The sequence below is a fragment of the Temnothorax longispinosus genome, chromosome 8 (assembly GCF_030848805.1).
Source record: "Temnothorax longispinosus isolate EJ_2023e chromosome 8, Tlon_JGU_v1, whole genome shotgun sequence".
Classification (NCBI taxonomy): domain Eukaryota; kingdom Metazoa; phylum Arthropoda; class Insecta; order Hymenoptera; family Formicidae; genus Temnothorax; species Temnothorax longispinosus.
Window position 1 is genome coordinate 6,004,830 of NC_092365.1, and position 20,908 is coordinate 6,025,737.

At 33.6% G+C, this 20,908-nt stretch overlaps 2 protein-coding genes across 8 annotated transcripts; both read left to right on the forward strand.

The window, feature by feature from the left end:
• The first annotated feature begins 142 nt into the window (after positions 1-142).
• LOC139817715 (alkaline phosphatase 4-like) lies at positions 143-10,339 on the forward strand. 7 transcript variants are annotated; one of them, XM_071785995.1, is made up of 9 exons: positions 1,483-1,564; positions 1,967-2,035; positions 4,427-4,527; positions 5,336-5,556; positions 5,989-6,181; positions 7,779-7,945; positions 8,267-8,575; positions 9,543-9,966; positions 10,055-10,339. In XM_071785995.1, exons 3-9 carry the CDS (start codon positions 4,443-4,445, stop codon positions 10,225-10,227), a joined length of 1,572 nt encoding a protein of 523 aa, XP_071642096.1. In that variant the 5' UTR covers positions 1,483-1,564; positions 1,967-2,035; positions 4,427-4,442; the 3' UTR covers positions 10,228-10,339. The 7 variants fall into 7 exon arrangements, with proteins under 7 accessions (XP_071642101.1, XP_071642103.1, XP_071642096.1 ...); XM_071785999.1 differs by having other exon boundaries at positions 1,505-1,570; XM_071785996.1 differs by lacking the exon at positions 1,483-1,564 and adding an exon at positions 1,589-1,705.
• A 335-nt stretch (positions 10,340-10,674) lies between these two features.
• On the forward strand, positions 10,675-20,639 carry LOC139817716 (alkaline phosphatase 4-like). The gene is made up of 8 exons (XM_071786004.1): positions 10,675-11,447; positions 13,718-13,818; positions 14,642-14,862; positions 15,295-15,487; positions 17,276-17,442; positions 17,740-18,048; positions 19,639-20,062; positions 20,139-20,639. Exons 2-8 carry the CDS (start codon positions 13,734-13,736, stop codon positions 20,309-20,311), a joined length of 1,572 nt encoding a protein of 523 aa, XP_071642105.1. The 5' UTR covers positions 10,675-11,447; positions 13,718-13,733; the 3' UTR covers positions 20,312-20,639.
• Positions 20,640-20,908: the final 269 nt, after the last annotated feature.

Below are 20,908 nucleotides of genomic sequence, written 5' to 3' on the forward strand. Positions count from 1 at the left end.
GATATCTTGGGGTGATATTTTGCTATGTGGAAAGTCAGGGCCGGCCGCGGGCGGCTTTTATTACGGATACTATCGGTGACTAATTGACTGGAGAAGTGGCGAGGTGATTACGAGACGCGATTTAAAGGACGCCGCTCGCTGTGCCGTGTGCTTCATTCCCGACAATGTCACGTTTTAAGACGTGCATTGCCGAGACATCGTTGAATTGACGTATATCGACAGATCCAATCAAATTGACACCGTCGTGGTGATACATCGTATACCGAGTTCCTTTACGACACCTCACATTACCTCAGGTAAGTGGTAACTTGGTTTGTCATTTTCTGCGTGCAAGATTAAAGCTGCATCTCGGGGTGCTTGAGGAATACGTAAAAAGATTCGAACAATCAAGCTTGCTGAAAAGAGAGCGAGGTAGGAACTAAGTCGGCCAGCGACCCCGTTCGAATGTATACACATTAATATCGTCAATCCGTATCGTCTTTCAAATAATGTTCTGAAAAATTGTCAATTTAATCTCGCGATAAATTTGATAAAAATAAATAACCGGGAAATTTACCGAATTATTGCAAGCCGAATTGGTTTAAGCTATTATTAGCGAGTTAAGTAATAATACAAAGCTAATTATCTTCCCAAACTTGGAAAATAATAAAATACATTTATTTCTATTCTATTTAAATGAAATAGGTATAATACAATTTCTTAAACATTCTAAATTTTATAAAAGAAAAAATAGAAGACACTTAATGCAATTAATAGTTAAAAATAAAAACTATCTTGAAATTCGAAATATAGGCTCCAATGGAAATACACAAATATAGAAAACGGGCTAACTATAAAGAACCAAGCACGGTAAATGATGCTCAAAAATTTTATTTTTATTTCTATCTTAAAATTATCCGATTATCAAAAAATGATTTAAAATTACTGTACACACGGCATGAATATTATCATATAATTTAATAGATATTTATAATAATTATAATGTGAGATATCTTAACACATACACACCTATATTATTGTTTAATGTCCGAGTATATGGAGGGGTAAAAATCATAATGGTGTAAATCAAATTCTTTAAAATATTGACTCGTGTGCATAGATGCAATCTATACAATGTATACATTGCATCTATGCACACGAGTCAATATTTTGCACAGGAGTTAATATTTTTAAAATTTGACTTACACTACTATAATTTTTATCCTTCCATATAAAAATAATACAACATATATAAAATATCATTTTTCTCTTTCTCAACTTGTTGGCAAGCAAATTGATCCTTAGGTTTTTCAAGATGTCGCATATAAAGTAAAGATAATTATGGTCAGCGTGTAATTATACTTAATTATACTCAATTACATGCTGTCGTAACCAAACAATTTTCAATCAGGATAACAATACATACATTTCGCAAAGAAACTGCGAAGTTATACAATAGTTGGGTGTTTTACTTAAAAAACGGAAAATTACAAACAGAATTGTGCGCGAAGTACTTGCAAGCGTTTGTAAACGTGGAAAAAGTGTGCAAGAATAATCGCAAAGCCGATCGAGCCAGGACTTTTCGGTATAAGTAGGATACATTTGTCATTATAGTAATTTTATTAGCTTAGTAACTGACTTTTATACAGTTCCCCTTTATCACCTATTATGGTCGTTTAATGCAAAGCTAATGGTGTGTTAAATTAGGAATAGCTGATCGCGTCGGGTGAGCCACAATTTATGCTGACATTGCTGACTATAGTATTAGTAGAGTAAAAGATTCTATTACTAACAATATCCACATTATTGTTAATCAAATTTTAAATACTTTTTTAAATATAAAACTTATATCTTACATTATTTTATTATATTTTAATAGAATTTTGAACAAGTCTAATTAGTGTTATAGCGACTAATTGAAAATAAAAGCCAATCTACTAATTAAAAAAAAAACTTCCAGATTTTGACAAACTCATTTTTCTTCCAGGTCATTTTTATTAGTAGGGTAGATAGAAAATACCTACAAAGATGACTGATTATAGGCAAAATTTGAACAGTAAGTCTCATTGCAGTGAGTTTTTTTTATAATACACTATTGTAATTGAGCAAAAAAATTAAAATATTTAATAAATCATTAATTTTAACATAATTATTAAGTCAGTGCTTACACTTTTTCTGTATTTTTTTTAATACCTAATACTGTCAACAGTATTATAGATATCAATCACGGAAATGCATGTAAATGGTTTTTTTAATGACAAACAGATCTCGTCGTTTTCGTCTGTTATCTACTGCAACTACTATCTTAAGACTTTTCTAATATTCTTGGAACCTTTTAACAAACATTTAAAATATTTCTCTTTCAAATAGGTTTTTTCACAATATTTCTTTTATTTTGCAATTTGTTGTCTTTTATGTTTAAAGGAAAATCACATGTCTTTTATCTTATCACGCAAAAGACTTGAAAACTGGATAAAACAAAATTAACAGAAAGAGAGTACTATATGACAAAATAAAACAATAGACAGTTTATTTTAAACGATCTATAATTCGTATTAAAATTCAAGATAGAAATCGGTTTATGATTTTATGTGTAATAAAACTGTAATACATTCGAAGAATCTCAAAATGCATACATTAAATATATATTAAAATACGTGTATATTAAAACATATATATGTTTAACATATTAAAATATATATTACATCAAAATACACGGCATATAAAATAATACATAAAATTATATTCTGAAATTTTTGACACAAATTACAAATCGTCTAAAGTGGGTTTAAAATGCCGACATAAGAAACAGAAGAAAAGATAACTCCTCTTTTTACAATTATCTAATTTAGTAGATAGAAACATGCACACGTGGAAAAACGCCAGTGTTCGAAATCGAACTGCTGCCAGAATGATAGCAGAATTTCTCGAGCAACGTAATCGGATTATTTCGAATATTTCAAGCTAAATTTATTCTCGTTTCGAAGAATAAGTGCCGTGTCTCCGAGAAGTTGCAAGAGATCATAAACAGTGTCACGCCGTTTCCGCGTGTACCGATACGCTCCCTTTGTCTCGGGAACCTCTAAAGCGAGGGGTAAACGCTCGGGACAAAGGGAGAGACAAATACGAAAACAGCTGATCGGTCATCGGCCCCCAGGGACTGCTGAAATTGTCGAGTGACGTACGTCTCGGGGGACATTGCCGATTGGCCCAGCGAAATTTCGGAGCGCGAACGGGGGGGCGGAGTGCGAGCTGATAAAAGCTTCGGCCCTCCGCGCGCCGAGGAACATTCGTTTTCCGAGTCATATCGAGAAAAAAGGTAATAATTGCTATCGACGACGATACCAAATTAGCGAGCGATTACGATTCCACATCTCGTGTTTGACTTATTCGGTCGGTCTCAAAGCGCTTTTTTCGCTGCTCTCGGGATTCAGCTTGTGCTTCGAGTGACGGCTCTCTCCGTGCGCATTCGCCCGCGAGAATAATATCGATTAAGATTTGTAAAATAGCTGTAAATAGCGTTCATTGTAATTATAGACTTTCGTTATAAAAGGATAAACTCTTCATTGACCTTTGAATTCTAAATCCCCAGATTCATTCGCGCACAGCCAGTAACACGATAAAATCCAGCTGGTAACAATTTTTCTTGAAAATTCTCAAGAACTAATTATGTGTACATAGTTTATTCATATTTAAGTTAGTTTCAGTTTAATGATTTAAAGATCATTAATAAATTATTGACATACAGTTTGCATGAAACAAAGAGAATTATCAATAAGAACTTTTATTCGACCTAACTGGCCAAATTTATTAATTATAATCGTCACGACATTCCGACCATTAATTTTGGCCCTTCTTAAGTGGAAATCTAATAAATAAGTTATAAAATTAGTAATGTAGTAATGCAGGAATCAAAACTTCTTCGTTCGCTATTAAGTGCTATGTTACTTTTAATACTATTTTCAAAAGTTTTATAAAGTTGAGACATTGTTATATGTATTACTTTACCGTCTATATGACACACATGGAACATCTTTCAGATTTATGACAATTGTTTTGGTGCAATGTTTGTTGAAGGCTGCATTGTACTAATTTTATGACTTAGATTTACACTTAAGAAAGATCAAAGCAAATGATTGCAACGTTTAACGGTTATAATTAATAAACGTGACCAGTGAGTCGAGTAAAAATCTTTATTGTTAATTATTCACTGGCAAACTAAAGTTTCTGATTTGGTTTGAAGAGAATTATGTAAGAACCTAATCAGAAAAATGTACCATTAAAATAATAAGAATAATTGAACCAACATTTCTAAATTAAAAAAAAAATAATTTAATAATAACTTTGACAATGAACAATAAATATAATTTTACTCATCACTGATAAGATACGAAAAAAAAAATTTTTCTCTATAGAATAATAATGATGAATTTTTTATTTATTGTAGAGAAAAAACATTCACAATGAAGCACTACGTTCTATTACTTTGCATTGTGGCAGCTCTTCGAGATTCCGAAGCGCTACGTAAAGGATCCACGGATTATGAAGGTTTGTTATATAATCGTCATAATACTATAAAATAATTGACATATATTCAAATTAGATGTCAAAGTTCTCTTACATAAATATCACAAACATAAGTTTTAGATTTCATGTTTTTAAAATTTTTCATAATTATGATATTAATAAGCATATGTCCGTTGTAAATTTTAAACGTGTCTATAAATATATAAAAGAATCTCAAAATACTTTTGCGTCATTCATTGATAAATTTCTGGGAAAAAAGCAGATTGCTTTGATCGATCAAATCAAAGTTACGTAAATTTTGTCTTATTATAAAAAATCGATAAAATAATATGCGAAGTTTGGCCTTCATCGATCAGTATCGATACTATATGCCTGAGGTTTTTTTGCATCGATATTGTTTTGTTAAATAACAAGCTGTTTATGTGTTATTGCAAAGTTATAAGTGTCGAGATATATCTCACAAAATAGCTTTTGTTAATACAAAATTGTTCATTGATAACAACATTATTATTTCAATTTTCAAATTCTATCCTGCAATGTTCTAGGAAATCAATAAGCACACGGCGCAAATGTCTTAAACTTAATTTACACATATTGATTAGTAACTTAACTTTGATCGAATTTTATTTTATCTTTTTTTATATGTATCTTAGATAAAACTACATTTTAGATAGTAGTTATTAAGAGATAATGGAAGACTTCTCATTATTCCTTTAAATATTTTTTTCAATATTTTTAAATTTTCGGTTTTAATTCCGTCCTATCCATTCTATCACGATCAATCGATTGTATTTCTTGGCATCGAAGCGAAATTCTGATCTCTTATCAGATATGTCCTTCTGGCTGAAGTCCGGCCAAGAGACCCTGCACAGAATCCTGTCGGAGCAGAAAAACGAGAATCGTGCCAAAAACGTGATTATCTTCATCGGGGACGGTATGGGTCTGTCCACCATTACGTCCGGTCGAATTTATATAGGTCAGCTCAATGGCCAAAGCGGTGAAGAATACCAACTCGCGTTCGAGAAATTCTCCAACGCCGGCCTCGCCAAGGTAGACATTCAAATTGCATCGATCGTGCCTTCAATCTCGACAGGGCGATCTCGCGAGGCGCAACGATATTGGGAAATCCCGTCACGTTAAGCCTCTTAATTCTGCGCCTTTGATAAGGACGCCGCGTCTATCCTCGACAAGAAAATACGACAAACACGATGTTCGTGAGAATTTGTTAACTTGAAAATTTTCATGAGAATTTGTTAACTTATATCACGCCTCTACATTGACGTAATATATTTTATCACGCTATCGGAAAAGATAAACGTGACAAGGATTACAATATATCGGTCGAATCTCGTGCTTCGAAAATTTCGATTGATGCCGATAATGTACGAAAGATTATTTCTTTAAACCGAACACTCGTTATCGGTTATCGAAATTGCATTACACGTTAAATATAAATATCTCACAATTATCATAAATTTGTAGACTTACAACGTAGACAAACAAGTACCGGATTCGGCAGGGACGGCAACTGCTATATTTTCTGGCGTGAAAACCAAATACAGGGTTATTGGACTGGATGCCAGAGCTGAATATGGCAAATGTGATAAGAAAATCAACGCATTAAGCAAAGTCACCACGGTAGCTGACTGGGCGCAGCAATCCGGCATGGATACTGGTGAGAGCTTTGACCTTTGAAAACTATAATATAATATATTTCTTCTCCATTAAACGATTTAAGACTGTCTGCACCTTCTAGTTTTGCACGAATTATTTCTCATAAGATTATCTCATTCTATCTGGAGTCATTAGCTTAGAATTATTTATGAAGCTGTAAGAAAATAATTTTTGGCAAGGAAGTTTTTATGATTGAACATTTCGTCTGCATTATAAGCAACCATACCGAAAAAAAATCTCAAGCTAATTAAGAACTCGGCTGTGACAATAGAGCTGCTATTACTCGCCGTTTGAAACTTCGTTCGGTCGACAAATTTCGAGTGTATAATCAATAATAGTCATTCAACACAGTCAGATCAAACCTTGACATAAATGTGCTTCAGATTTAAGTATTTCAAATATTCTTAAAAAGTAGAAACCGATCGGAAAAAACAGATCGGAATCTCTCATGCATCGTCGACCGCTGTCGGTTGATTACAATCTTGATTAAGCGAATTTTTCTACACGGTACGACATTGAGATAAGAAATCTATCAACTTTTATCATCAACATATAATAAGCTTAAGCGATCAAGTTTAGTATTGTACGCATGATCACATTATGTATAGATTATATTAAAAATATGATTTTACTTTTTTAATTTAATTTCATACATTTTCTTGTCGGTGGATATAATTTATTCATCGTGCATACGTAGTAAATTTGATCTGAGATTATAATCGTTTAATAATACATACCTCGTATTTAATTACAATTTATATTAAACAAACAAATATAAATTAAAATTGTGCTAATAATTCAAAGTTAATCGTATATATAATTTATATATTTGATGCTAACTTCTCTCTGGTTTAGTGAAATTAATATTTATATCTTTATGTAACCATCGTTTTTCAGAAGCTTAAAAACGCGCTTTCGCTGAGAATGTATCAAATTTAAATTGAGGAAACTAGACTGATAAGAAACATTTAGTTTATTAAGGATATTTTTAGAAGCGGCACTCGAATATAAATTGTACTCACGTGATATACGAATGATTACGAGTATCAATCCTATAAAGAACATGTGTCATGCGTGATCGGCTATTTCATTAACATAAGTGTTAGTCTGAATGAACCTTATTGAAGTCATACGTACACCACAGTGAAAGTATACTCAATAAACGAAGAGGTCATAAGCCGACCTTCTACCGTGTCGCGGACGATCGGTCGGCCATGATTTCTACTTTGGCAAAATAATGGAAATTTTTTACATAACTCGCTGATTAGTATTTAACGCATTCGTTTCCCATTGTATCTTGAGCTTCGCCAGTGATCATCTTTTCGTTACGTTGCTCTGCATGAATAAATCATCAGCGTACAGTCAGAATATATGCGCGTCGAAATACAATATAAATATATCTTTACAAATTGCAACATAATATATATACATACTTTATATGTGACAGAAGTTTTATATTTATATAACATATTAAATATATCACGTTACTTTAAGATCCTAATCTATGAAATTACTGAAGACTTTTAATTCTAATCATTGTTATTGTTATTCAGAATTAAACTAATTTGAGGAATAACTCGTGCTTGATTAATTAACAGGATTTGTTACCACTACTCGCATCACCCATGCCACTCCGGCGGGACTTTACGCGCACGTTAATCATCGACATTGGGAATGCGATAGTAAGGTACCGAAGGATCAACAATCATGCATTAAAGACATCGCAAGACAACTCATTGAGGATGAACCAGGAAGTCAGTTTAAGGTAATTTATCGCATCTGCGCATCTTTACATTTGTATAGATCAATATAATTTTAAATCTAACTGATTAACAGCAAATAGAAGTGGTGTATAATAAATACACAATAGAACATAATAATAAAAAAATTATTATTATTATTAAAAAAAATGATTTATCACATTATAATTAGAAATATCCACAATGGGAAATATATATAATCCTATCAAGCTTATCCTGCTTCGTAACATTTTTCTAGAAATCTACGATATAATGTCCTGTATTCAAATTGTAAATAATCTAAATTGCAATTTGAATCTAAATATTAAATCCATATCTTTTAAAAGGTTATCTTGGGTGGCGGAGCACAACAAATGGGCTTGAAATTGAATACGAGTGATTCCACCTGCGAGCGATCTGATGGCAGAAACTTAGTGGATGAATGGCAAGCGAGTCATCCTAAAGGAAAAGCCGTCACCAACATGCAGGACCTCATGTCCATCGATATAGCTAACACATCGCACATCTTTGGTGTTTTCTCACCTGGTCACATGCCCTTCCACGCCGTGAAGACTGACGAGATACCCTCGCTAGCGAATATGACAACGCAGGCTATACGATTGCTGAAGAAGAACAAAAATGGATTTCTGCTAATGGTTAGTAACATTGTTTAACAAAAAATGACCTTTTTTTTAAACACAAGAAAAAGGATAATAATTTCCCATAGTTTTTTGGTGCTAAATATAATAACGTAATTAAAAAATAATAAATATCATCACATAAAGCAAATAAGAGCAGCACGCCGTTATTAAAGTGAGAGACATGAAATAATAACTTTTTCGTGTATTTCCAAATACACACATCTTTTTTTTTAATATTTAATGGATCCTTAAGTCGTAACTGGCCTTGTAAGTCGCAACTTTGAAAGTCCTAAGTCCTAACAACATACTTAATTTTGATCGTGATAAAACTTCTCCGGCATATCACATATCATAGTATAACAAAATATTGAAATTGTCCTTTTTTGTAATTTTAACGCAAAGTGAAGTGATAAACGAATTTGATAAACATGATAATTTTCAACGCCAAAAAAACTGTGAGAAACGATTACTTACCTTCGTTCTTGTTTTTTTTCCCTCGTTGAACAGTGTAGTCGCCGCTGAACAGCATTAAATATTTATAACGGACGTATTCAGTTGCTACGAACGGGCATTATAGGACAATGCACTCGATGAATATTAAAATGTTAATGAATTAAATAAATAAAACTAATGAATAAAACTAATGAATAAAAATTAAGGAATAAAACATCAATGAAACGAAATCGAGACTACACATCAAGAAATCCTGACGGATACACGTTAATGCTATTTCTTATGTAAATTACGTGTTGATGACCATTTTCGTGTAATGCGTTCTTACAATTAGCCATTTGTTCTTAGACTTTATCTTCCCGGATGCATGTTGAGGTCGTGCTATTTGAGCGCATAATTCTATGCATAATTTGAGAGCGCTGCAATCTTGTTCTGTTTTCGAAGTATCGCGCAGAGTAACGCGAAATTGGAATATTAACAGTAAACTGATAGTTTTTCTCTTTTTTTCAACTATTCTTCGATCTTTCAGGTCGAGAGTGGCAAAATCGATACAGCCCACCACGGCAATTGGGCGAAACTGGCACTGCGCGAGTTATACGAACTCGACGAGGCAGTTAAGGTGGCTCTACGGCTGTTAAATATGGAAGAAACGTTAATCATCGTCACAGCCGATCACTCGCATTCGTTCACAATGAACGGATATCCCGAGAGAGGCAACGATATCCTCGGTTTCGCCAACAAGTCAACTAGCTGGGCCTACGAAACGCTCTCCTACAATAACGGTCCAGGGTTCTTCTACCATCGAAGAAACGACAGCAACAACGTCAACGAGACCTGGAGAAAAGTCGAGGAAGATCAGACTCGCGACGAACCCTTCTACAGGCACTTTGCTGGCAAATACCTCAACAGGTCCGAGACTCACGCCGGGGAAGATGTCGGGGTTTATGCTACTGGTAAAAAATGCAATTTTCTTAATAAATTTCTGCTAACAATTCTGCTAACAATTTCAGAAAACGAAGGGATAAGTAATATCTTTTGCAGGCCCCTATTCGCACCTGTTCCGAGGTACTTTTGAGCAAAATTACATTGCTCACGTCGTAGCGTATGCGGCATGCCTTAAAGACTGGCCGTCTCATTGTGACAGTGCTTATCGTCGTTACTTTTATGACGTCAACATGGCACCACCAAACTCTAAAAAAAATTTAACCGGATAAAACACGGTATCGTTTGCGATAATAACTTTCCTATTTACGGCAATCTTTATACAACTGTGATAATTTTCTTTTCGTTAGCCAATAAATAACTAATGATGCGCCGTGAGACGAATTTTGAGTAATAAATCATATTTATTTAATTACAAAAAAATATTTAAGAGATATCATTTTCTTGTGTCTTTATCGAGAGGGGTATTCCAACTTCAAATCTTAATATACATATAATATGACACAATAAAGTTTCTTTTGCGATGCAGATTTGCGATTTGTAATAGATTAAACAAATTATGATTGCAAATATCATATACGATTTTACTGCAATCTCCTTTTACTGTAATCTCTTTAAATTGCTATGTTTCTCATGGATGCAATGTAATTACATTTTGATGATTATCTATAATTTTATTTATTGTTTAGAGTTCAACAAATAATCGTGATTATTTTGTGTGTGTGATCACGGGTTCCATATGAATACGAGTAACTCGCATCACTTGCCCTGGGAAGTAGTGGGAACCAGTGCCCAGTCGTCCCGGAACAAAGATCCTATCCCTCCTACTCACCTTGACCCACGGATATCTTGCAGTCAGACATCTTGCTCGCGGCCGACGGAGATCTTGATCGCAAGACCGAAAACGATCGCGAAAATGATACGGGCGTCCGCTCGCAAACTCAGTTTTTACCGCACGCAAACAATATTCAGTCTCAGTAGAATCACAGAACAACGAACAACACGAGATTTTATTAAGGATCGTTAATTACCGCACGAACGAGCTGATGATTCAAAGTCTTCTTTCGCTCACGATCCTTCAGCGAATATTAGGATTCACGCAACTGACTGTCTTCGCGCTCATCTCTGAGCGTATCCCGGCAATTCAATCGGGACAATCTCGTCGAGATCGGCTCCCAATCATTCTGGTGGTTATACAGATATCTTGCAGATACTTGGTGATATATTTTGCTATGTGGGAAGTCAGAGCCGGCCGCGGGCGGTTTTTATTACGGATACTATCGGCGACTGATCGACTGGAGAAGTGGCGAAGTGATTACGAGACGCGATTTAAAGGACGCCGCTCGCTGTGCCGCGTGCTTCATTCCCGACGATGTCACGCTTTAAGACGCGCATTGCCGAGACATCGTTGAATTGACGTATCGACAGATCCAATCAAATTGACACCGTCGTGGTGACACATCGTATACCGAGTTCCTTTACGACACCTCAGGTAAGTGGTAACTCGGTTTGCCATTTGCTGCGTGCAAGATTAAAGCTGCATCTCGGGGTGCTTAAGGAACACGTGAGAAGTTTCGAACAATCAAGCTTGCTGAAGAGGAAGCGAGATAGGAACTAGGTCGGCCAGCGACCCTGTTCGAATGTATACACGTTAATATCGTCAATCCGTATCGTCGTTCAAATAATGTTCTGAAACATTGTCAATTTAATCTCGCGATATATAGATTTGATAGAAATAGATAACCGGGAATTTTACCGAATTATTACACGCCGAATTGGTATAAAGTATTATTAGCGAGTTAAGTAATAATACAGAGCTAATTATCTTCCCAAACTTGGAAAATAATAAAATGCATTTATTTCTATTCCATTTAAATGAAATAGATATAATACAATTTCTTAAACATTCTAAATTTTATAAAAAAAAAAATAGAGGACTTAATGCAATTAATACTTATAAATAAAAATTATTTTTAAATTAGAAGTATAGGCTCCAATGGAAATACACGAATATACATAGAAAACAGGCTAACTAAGAACCAAACGCGGTAAATGATGCGCGAAAGTTTTATTTTTATTTTTATCTTGAAATTATCCGATTATCAAAAATTATTTAAGATTGTACACACGGCATGAATATTATCATATAATTTAATAGATATTTATAATAATTATAATGAGATATCTTGACACATACACACCTATATTATTGCTTAATGTCCAAGTATATGGAGGGGTAAAAGTCATAGTGGTGTAAATCAAATTCTTTAAAATATTGACTTGTGTGCATAGATGCAATGTATATATTGTATAGATTGCATCTATGCACAGAAATTAATATTTTTAAAAATTTAACTTACACCACTATAACTTTCATCCCTTCATATAAACACAATACAACATATATTAAATATCATTTTTCTCTTTCTCAACTTGTTGACAAGCAAATTGTTCCTTAGGTTCTTCAAGATGTCGCATATAAAGTAAAGATAATCGTGGTCAGCGTGTAATTATACTTAATTATACTCAATTACATGCTGTCGTTACCAAACAATTTTCAATCAAGATAACAATAAGTACATTTTGCAAAGAAATTACGAAGTTGTACAATAGTTGTGTGTTTCGCTTAAAAAACGGAAAATTACAAACAGAATTGTGCGCGAAGTACTTGCAAACGTTTGTAAACGGTTTATAATTTTATGTGTAATAACTGTAATACATTCGAAGAATCTCAAAATGCATACATTAAATATATATTAAAATACGTGTATATTAAAACATTATACGTTTAACATATATATTAACATATATATTACATTAAAATACACAACATATAAAATAATAAATAAAATTCTATTCTGAAATTCGACACAAATTACAAATCGTCTAAAGTGGATTTAAAATGTCGACATAAGAAACAGAAGGAAAGATAACTTCTCTTTTTACAATTATTTAATTTAGTAAATAGAAACATGCACACGTGGAAAAATGCCAGTAACACGATAAAATGCAACTGATAACAATTTTCCTTGAAAATTCTCAAGAACTAATTATGTGTACATAGTTTATTCACATTTAAGTTAGTCTCAGTTTAATGATTTAGAGATCATTAATGACATACAGTTTGCATGAAACAAAGAGAATTATCAATAAGAATTTTTATTCGACCTAACTGGCCACATTTATTAATTATAATCGTCACGACATTCCGACCATTAAGTGGTGCTATGTTTCTTTTAATACTATTTTCATAAGTTTTATAAAGTTGAGACATTGTTACATGTATTACTTTACCGTATATATGACACACACGGAACATCTTTCAGATTTATGAATTATGACAATTGTTTTGGTGCAATGTCATGACTAGTGAAATGTTTGTTGAAGGCTGCGTTATACTGATTTTATGACTTAGAATTACACTTAAGAAGGATCAAAGCCAATGATTGCAAAGTTTAACGGTTATAATTAATAAACGTGACCAGTGAGTCGAGTAAAAATCTTTATTGTTAATTATTCACTGACAAACCAAAGTTTCTGATTTGGTTTGAAGAGAATTATGTAAGAACCTAATCAGAAAAATGTACTATTAAAATAATAAGAATAATTAAACTAACATTTCTAAATTTAATAAAAATAATAATAATTTAATAATAACTTTGACAATAAACAATAAATATAATTTTACTCATCACTGATAATAAGATACGAAAAGGAAAATTCCCCTTTGAATAATAATGATGAATTTTTTATTTATTGTAGAGAAAAAACATTCACAATGAAGCACTACATTCTATTACTTTGTATCGTGGCAGCTCTTCGAGATTCCGAAGCGCTACGTAAAGGATCCACGGATTATGAAGGTTTGTTATACATCATACTATAAAATAATTGACATATATTCAAATTAGATGTCAAAGTTCTCTTACATAAATATTACAAACATAAGTTTTAGATTTCATGTTCTTCAAATTTTTCATAATTATGATATTAATAAGCATATGTCCGTTGTAAATTTTAAACGTGTTTATAAATATATAAAAGAATCTACGAATCTCAAAGAAATCGAATCACGAATCTTAGAATCTCAAAGTACTTTTGCGTCATTCATTGATAAATTTCTGGAAAAAAGCAGATTGCTTTGATCAATCAAATCAAAGTTACGTAAATTTTGTCTTATTATAAAAAATCGATAAAATAATATGCGAAGTTTGGCCTTCATCGATTAGTATCGATACTGTATGCCTGAGGTTTTTCTGCAGCGATATTTTGTTAAATAACAAGCTGTTTATGTGTTATTGCAAGTTATAAGTGTCGAGATATATCTCACAAAATAGCTTTTGTCAATACAAAATTGTTCATTGATAACAACATTATTATTTTAATTTCCAAATTATATCCTGCAAAGTTCTAGGAAATCAATAAGCACACGGCGCAAATGTCTTAAACTTAATTTACACACATTGATTATAGTAACTTAACTTTGATCGAATTTTACTTTATCTTTTTCTATATATATTGTAGATAAAACTACATTTTAGATAGTAGTTATTAAGAGATAATGGAAGACTTCTCATTATTCCTTCATTTTTTCAATATTTTTAAAATTTCGGTTTTAATTCCGTCATACCACGATCAATCGATTGTATTCCTTGGCATCGAAGCGAAATTCTGATCTCTTATCAGATATGTTCTTCTGGCTGAAGTCCGGCCAAGAGACTCTGCACAGAATCCTGTTGGAGCAGGAAAACGAGAATCGTGCCAAAAACGTGATCATCTTCATCGGGGACGGTATGGGCCTGTCCACCATTACGTCCGGTCGAATCTATATAGGTCAGCTCAATGGCCAAAGCGGTGAAGAATACCAACTCGCGTTCGAGAAATTCTCCAACACCGGCCTTGCCAAGGTAGACATCAAATTGCATCAATCGTGCCTTCAATCTCGACGAGGCGGTCTCGCGAGGCGCAACGATATTGGGAAATCCCGTCACGTTAAGCCGCTTAATTCCGCGCCTTTGATAAGGACGCCGCGTCTATCCTCGACAAGAAAATGCGACAAACACGATGTTTGTGAGAATTTTTTAACTTGAGAATTGTCATGAGAATTTGTTAACTTATATCACGCCTCTACATGACGTAATATATTTTATCACGCTATCGGAAAAGATAAACGTGACAACGATTACAATATATCGGTCGAATTTCGTGCTTCGAAAATTTCGATTAATGCCGATAATGTAAGAAAAATTATTTCCTTAAACCAAACATTCGTTATCAGTTATCGAAATTACACATCACACGTTAAATATGAATATCTCACAATTATCATGCATTTGTAGACTTACAACGTAGACAAACAAGTACCAGATTCGGCAGGGACGGCAACTGCTATATTTTCTGGCGTGAAAACCAAATACAGGGTTATTGGACTGGATGCCAGAGCCGAATATGGCAAATGTGATAAGAAAATCAACGCATTAAGCAAAGTCACCACGGTAGCTGACTGGGCACAGCAATCCGGCATGGATACTGGTGAGAGCTTTGACTTTTGAAAACTATACTATATATCTTTCTTCTCCATTAACTGAAAGATTTAAGATTGTCTACACCTTCTAGCTTTGCACGAATTATTTCTCATAAGATTATTTCATTCTACCTCGAGTAATTCTTAGAATTATTTATGGAGCTGTAAGAAAATAATTTTAGGCGAGGCATTATAAGCAACCACACCGAAAAAAAATCTCAAGCTAACTAAGAACTCGGCTGTGACAATAAAGCTGCTATTACTCGCCGTTTGAAACTTTGTTCGGTCGACAAATTTCGTGTGCATAATCAATAATAGTCATTCAACACAGTCAGATCAAACCTTAAATCAGAACATAAATCAGAAGAAACAGATCGAAATCTCTCATGCATCGCCGATCGTTGTCGGTTGATTAAACTCCTGATTAAGCGAATTCTGCACGGTACAGCATTGAGATAAGAAATCTATAAATTTTTATCATCAACATATAATAAGCTTAAGCGATCAAGTTTAGTATTGTACGCATGATCACATTATGTATGGATTATTAAAAATATGGTTTTACTTTTTTAATTTAATTTTATAAATTTTCTTGTCGGTGCATATAATTTATTCATCGTGCGTACGTAGTAAATTTGATCATAATCGTTTGATAATACATATTTATTTAATTACAATTTATATTAAACAAACAAATCCAAATTGAAATCTTGCTAATAATTCAAAGTTAATCTTACGAAATATATAATTTATATATTTGATGCTAACTTCTCTCTGGTTTAGTGAAATTAATATTTATTTCTTTATATAACCATCGTTTTCAGACAAAAACTTAAAAACTAGACTGAAGAAACATTTAGATTATTAAGGATGTTTTTAGAAGCGGCTGTATTTCGAATATAAATTGTACTCACGTGATTTACAAATGATTACGAGTATCAGTCCTATAGAGAACACGTGTCATGCATGATCGGCTATTTCATTAACATAATTCGGTTTTAACATAAATTTTTTTATTAAGCGGTCTGATAGATCATGGCATACTTTCTTTGTAAACTTTTTGAATTTTTGCAATATCTTCAAAATTGAAGAATATAGTACACGAAAATGTGCTGTGACGTCATACCTTATATAAAAAATGACGTCATACCTTTTAAAGATGCCGTCATCAAAGAAACTTTAGTAAGCTATAACTTTCTCAATTTTAGGTTTTTTTTTTAAATTTAAAAAATACTAAAAATCGGCTTAGATTCTTTACATTAATTATGGATACCGCTTAATAAAAAAAAATCTTAAAATCGAATTAAGTGTTAGTCTGAATGAACCTTGTTGAAGTTATACACCACAGTAAAAGTATACTTAATAAACGAGGAGGTCATAAGCCGACCTTCTACCGTGTCGCGGACGATCGGTCGGCTATGACTGATTTCTACTTTGGCAAAATAATGGAAGCTTTTTACATGACTCGCTGATTAGTATTTTACACATTCGTTTCCCATTGTATCTTGAGCTTCGCCAGTGATCATCTTTTCGTTGCTCTGCATGAATAAACCATCAGCGTACAGTCAGAATATGCGCGTTGAAATACAATATAAGGATCTTTACAAATTACAACATAATATATAGTATACATACTTTATGTGACAGAAGTTTTATATTTATAGCATATTAAGTATATCACGTTACTTTAGGATCCTAATGTATGAAATTACTGAAGACTTTTAATTCTAATCATTGTTATTGCTATTCAGAAGCAAACAAATTTGAGGAATAACCTGTGCATGATTAATTAACAGGATTTGTTACCACTACTCGCATCACCCATGCCACTCCGGCGGGACTTTACGCGCACGTTAATCGTCGACATTGGGAATGCGATAGTGAGGTACCGAAGGATCAACAATCATGCATTAAAGATATTGCAAGACAACTCATTGAGGATGAACCAGGAAGTCAGTTTAAGGTAATTTGTCGCATCTGCGCATCTTTACATGTGTATAGATCAATATAATTTCAAATCTAACAAATTAACAACAAATAGAAATTGTATATAATAAATACACAAAAGAACATGATAATAAAAAGTTTATTAGTATCATTAAAAAAAAAGATTTATCACATTATAATTAGAAATATCCACAATGGGAAATATATAATCCTATCAAACTTACGATCTATGATATAATATCCCGTATTCAACTAATCTAAATTCGCTATTGCAATTTGAATCTATAAATATTAAATCCATATTTTTTAAAAGGTTATCTTGGGTGGCGGAGCACAACAAGTGGGCTTGAAATTGAATACGAGTGATTCCTCCTGCGAGCGATCTGATGGCAGAAACTTAGTAGACGAATGGCAAGCGAGTCATCCCAAAGGAAGAACCGTCACCAACATGCAGGACCTTATGTCCATCGATATAGCTAACACATCGCACATCTTTGGTGTTTTCTCACCTGGTCACATGCCCTTTCACGCTGTGAAGACTGACGAGATACCCTCGCTAGCGAATATGACGACGCAGGCCATACGATTGCTGAAGAAGAACAAAAATGGATTTCTGCTAATGGTTAGTAACACTGTTCAACAAAAATTGACTTTTTTTTTAACACAAGAGAAAGGATAATAATTTTCCGTAGTTTTTTGGTGCTAAATATAATCTTGTTTATTAAATTGCTCCAGTTTGAATTTAAATAACGTAATTAAAAAATAATCAGTATCATCACATAAGGCGAATAAGAGCAGCACGCCGTTATTAAAGCGAGAGATATGAAGTAATAAATTTTTCGTGTATTTCCAAATACACACATTTTAAAAAAAATCTTTGATAGATCCTTAAATCGTAACTGGCCTGTAAGTCGCAACTTTGAAAGTCCTAACAACATACTTAATTTTGATCGCGATAAAACTTTTCCGGCATATCACATATCGTAGTACAACATATCATAGTATAACAAAATATTGAAATTGTTCTTTTTTGTAATTTTAACGCAAATTTGTGAAATAATAAACGAATTTGGTAAACATGATAATTTTTAGCGCTTAAGGAGGTTCGATGGCTACAACAAAATGCAGACAATTTCATAAAATTTTAATATGTTGTTCTGGAATGCAAAATAGAATTATGTGAATTTATTAGGAATTTTTCACCGTCCCGTTTTGAAAAAAATTTACTCCAAAAATTTAAAAAGTACAATTTTTGGATTAGATTTTTTTCAAAACGGGACGGTGAAAAATTCCCCAAAAATTCACATAATTCTATTTTGCATTCCAGAACAACATATTAAAATTTCATGAAACTGGCTGCATTTTTAACATAGGTTTTTATGGGAAATGACATATTGCATATACCTTCAGAATGAAATAAGTGCAAGAAAAAATGCAAAATGATAAAGAAAAAGAAATTTGCACATGTAACTTAATAATTTACAAATAAATGAGCGAAAGAAAGGGGAAAGTTACCGCACATTTCGTAGAAAAATTAATTATTAAAGCATAAATTGCTTGATTTTTCGTCTGCTAGACTGTCATGGTCGTGAACGACGTGACAGCAGCACGCATTATACACGCGGCGACCAATCAGAGCAATCCCCTTCATTCCCACTACTTCAAACGCTAGTGCGCTGTTTCCAGAACCCCCGCGTCCCACTACTCCCTCCGATGAAGCCATCGAACCTCCTTAAAAAACTGTGAGAAACGATTACCTTCGTTCTTGTGTTTTTTTTTTTTTTTGGGGGGGGAGTGTTATTAAACAGTGTAGTCGCCGCTGAACAGCATTAAATATTTATAACGGACGTAAGTCAGATTGCTACGAACGGGCATTATAGGACAATGCACTCAATGAATATTAAAATGACATTAATGAAACGAAATCGAGACTACTCATCAAGGAATCCTGACGGATACACGATAATGTTATTTCTTAATGCAAATTACGCGTTGATGACCATTTTCGTGTAATTAGTTATTTGTTCTTAGACTTCATCTTCCCGGATGCATGTCGAGGTCGTGCTATTTGAGCGCATAATTCTATATACGCATAATTTGAGAGCGCTGCAATCTTGTTCTGTTTTCGAAGTATCGCGCAGAGTAACTCGAAATTGGAATATTAACAGTAAACTGATAGTTTTTTTTTTTCAACTACACTTCGATCTTTCAGGTCGAGAGTGGCAAAATCGATACAGCCCACCACGGCAATCGGCCGAAACTGGCACTGCGCGAGTTGTACGAACTCGACGAGGCAGTTAAGGTGGCTCTACGGCTGTTAAATATAGAAGAAACGTTAATCATTGTCACAGCCGATCACTCGCATTCGTTCACAATGAACGGATATCCCGAGAGAGGCAACGATATTTTCGGTTTCGCCAACGAGTCATCTAGTTCGGCCTCCTACGAAACGCTGTCCTACGATAACGGTCCAGGATTCTTCTATCATCGAAGAACCGACAGCAACAACGTCAACGAGACCTGGAGAAAAGTCGAGGAAGATCAGACTCGCGACGAACCCTTCTACAGGCACTTTGCTGGCAAATACCTCAGCTCCGAGACTCACGCCGGAGAAGATGTCGGGGTTTATGCTACTGGTAAAAAATGCAATTTTCTTAATAAATTTCTGCTAACAATTTTAGAAAACGATGGGATAAATAATATCTTTTGCAGGCCCCTATTCGCACCTGTTCCGAGGTACTTTTGAGCAAAATTACATTGCTCACGTCGTAGCGTATGCGGCATGCCTTAAAGACTGGCCGTCTCATTGTGACAGCGCTTATCGTCGTTACTTTTACGACGTCAACGTGGCACCACGAAACTTTAAGAAAAATTTAGCCAGATAAAACACGGTATCGTTTGCGATAATAATAACTTTCCTGTTTACGGCAATCTTTATACAACTGTGATAGTTTTCTTTTCCTTAGCCAATAAATAACTAATGATGCGCCGTGAGAAGAATTCATTTCGAGTAATAAAACATATTTATTTAAGTACAAAAAAATATTTAAGAGATATCATTTTCTTGTGTCGATCTTTATCGAGAGGGGTAATCCAATTTTAAATCTTGATATACATATAATATGACACAATAAAGTTTCTTTTGCGATGCAGATCTGCGATTTGTAATAGATTAAACAAGTTATGATTGCAAATACCATATGCGATTTTACTGTAATCCTTCGTATCTTAAATTGCTATGTCTCTCATGGACGTAATTACATTTTGATGATATATTATTATCTATAATTTTATTTATTGTTTAGAGTTCAACAAATAATCGTGATTATTTTGTGTGTGTGATCGCGGGTTCCATATGAACACGAGTAAGACGATGATCTTTTTGTTATTGCAGCAATGACGACAATTTTATTTTCAAGCATGGACAAACTTGAATGGCATTATCCACGTATTAAACACAAGTTTACAGAATTTCAAAATAA

Bases quoted from the DNA above. Each gene is read 5' to 3' on its own strand.
- LOC139817715 (XM_071786000.1), top strand. From the start codon at position 4,443: ATGAAGCACTACGTTCTATTACTTTGCATTGTGGCAGCTCTTCGAGAT. The intron at 5,557-5,988 runs GTAGACATTCAA...ATAAATTTGTAG, and splicing joins CCAACGCCGGCCTCGCCAAG to ACTTACAACGTAGACAAACA. The intron at 9,967-10,054 runs GTAAAAAATGCA...TATCTTTTGCAG, and splicing joins TGTCGGGGTTTATGCTACTG to GCCCCTATTCGCACCTGTTC.
- LOC139817716 (XM_071786004.1), top strand. From the start codon at position 13,734: ATGAAGCACTACATTCTATTACTTTGTATCGTGGCAGCTCTTCGAGAT. The intron at 14,863-15,294 runs GTAGACATCAAA...ATGCATTTGTAG, and splicing joins CCAACACCGGCCTTGCCAAG to ACTTACAACGTAGACAAACA. The intron at 18,049-19,638 runs GTTAGTAACACT...TCGATCTTTCAG, and splicing joins AAAATGGATTTCTGCTAATG to GTCGAGAGTGGCAAAATCGA.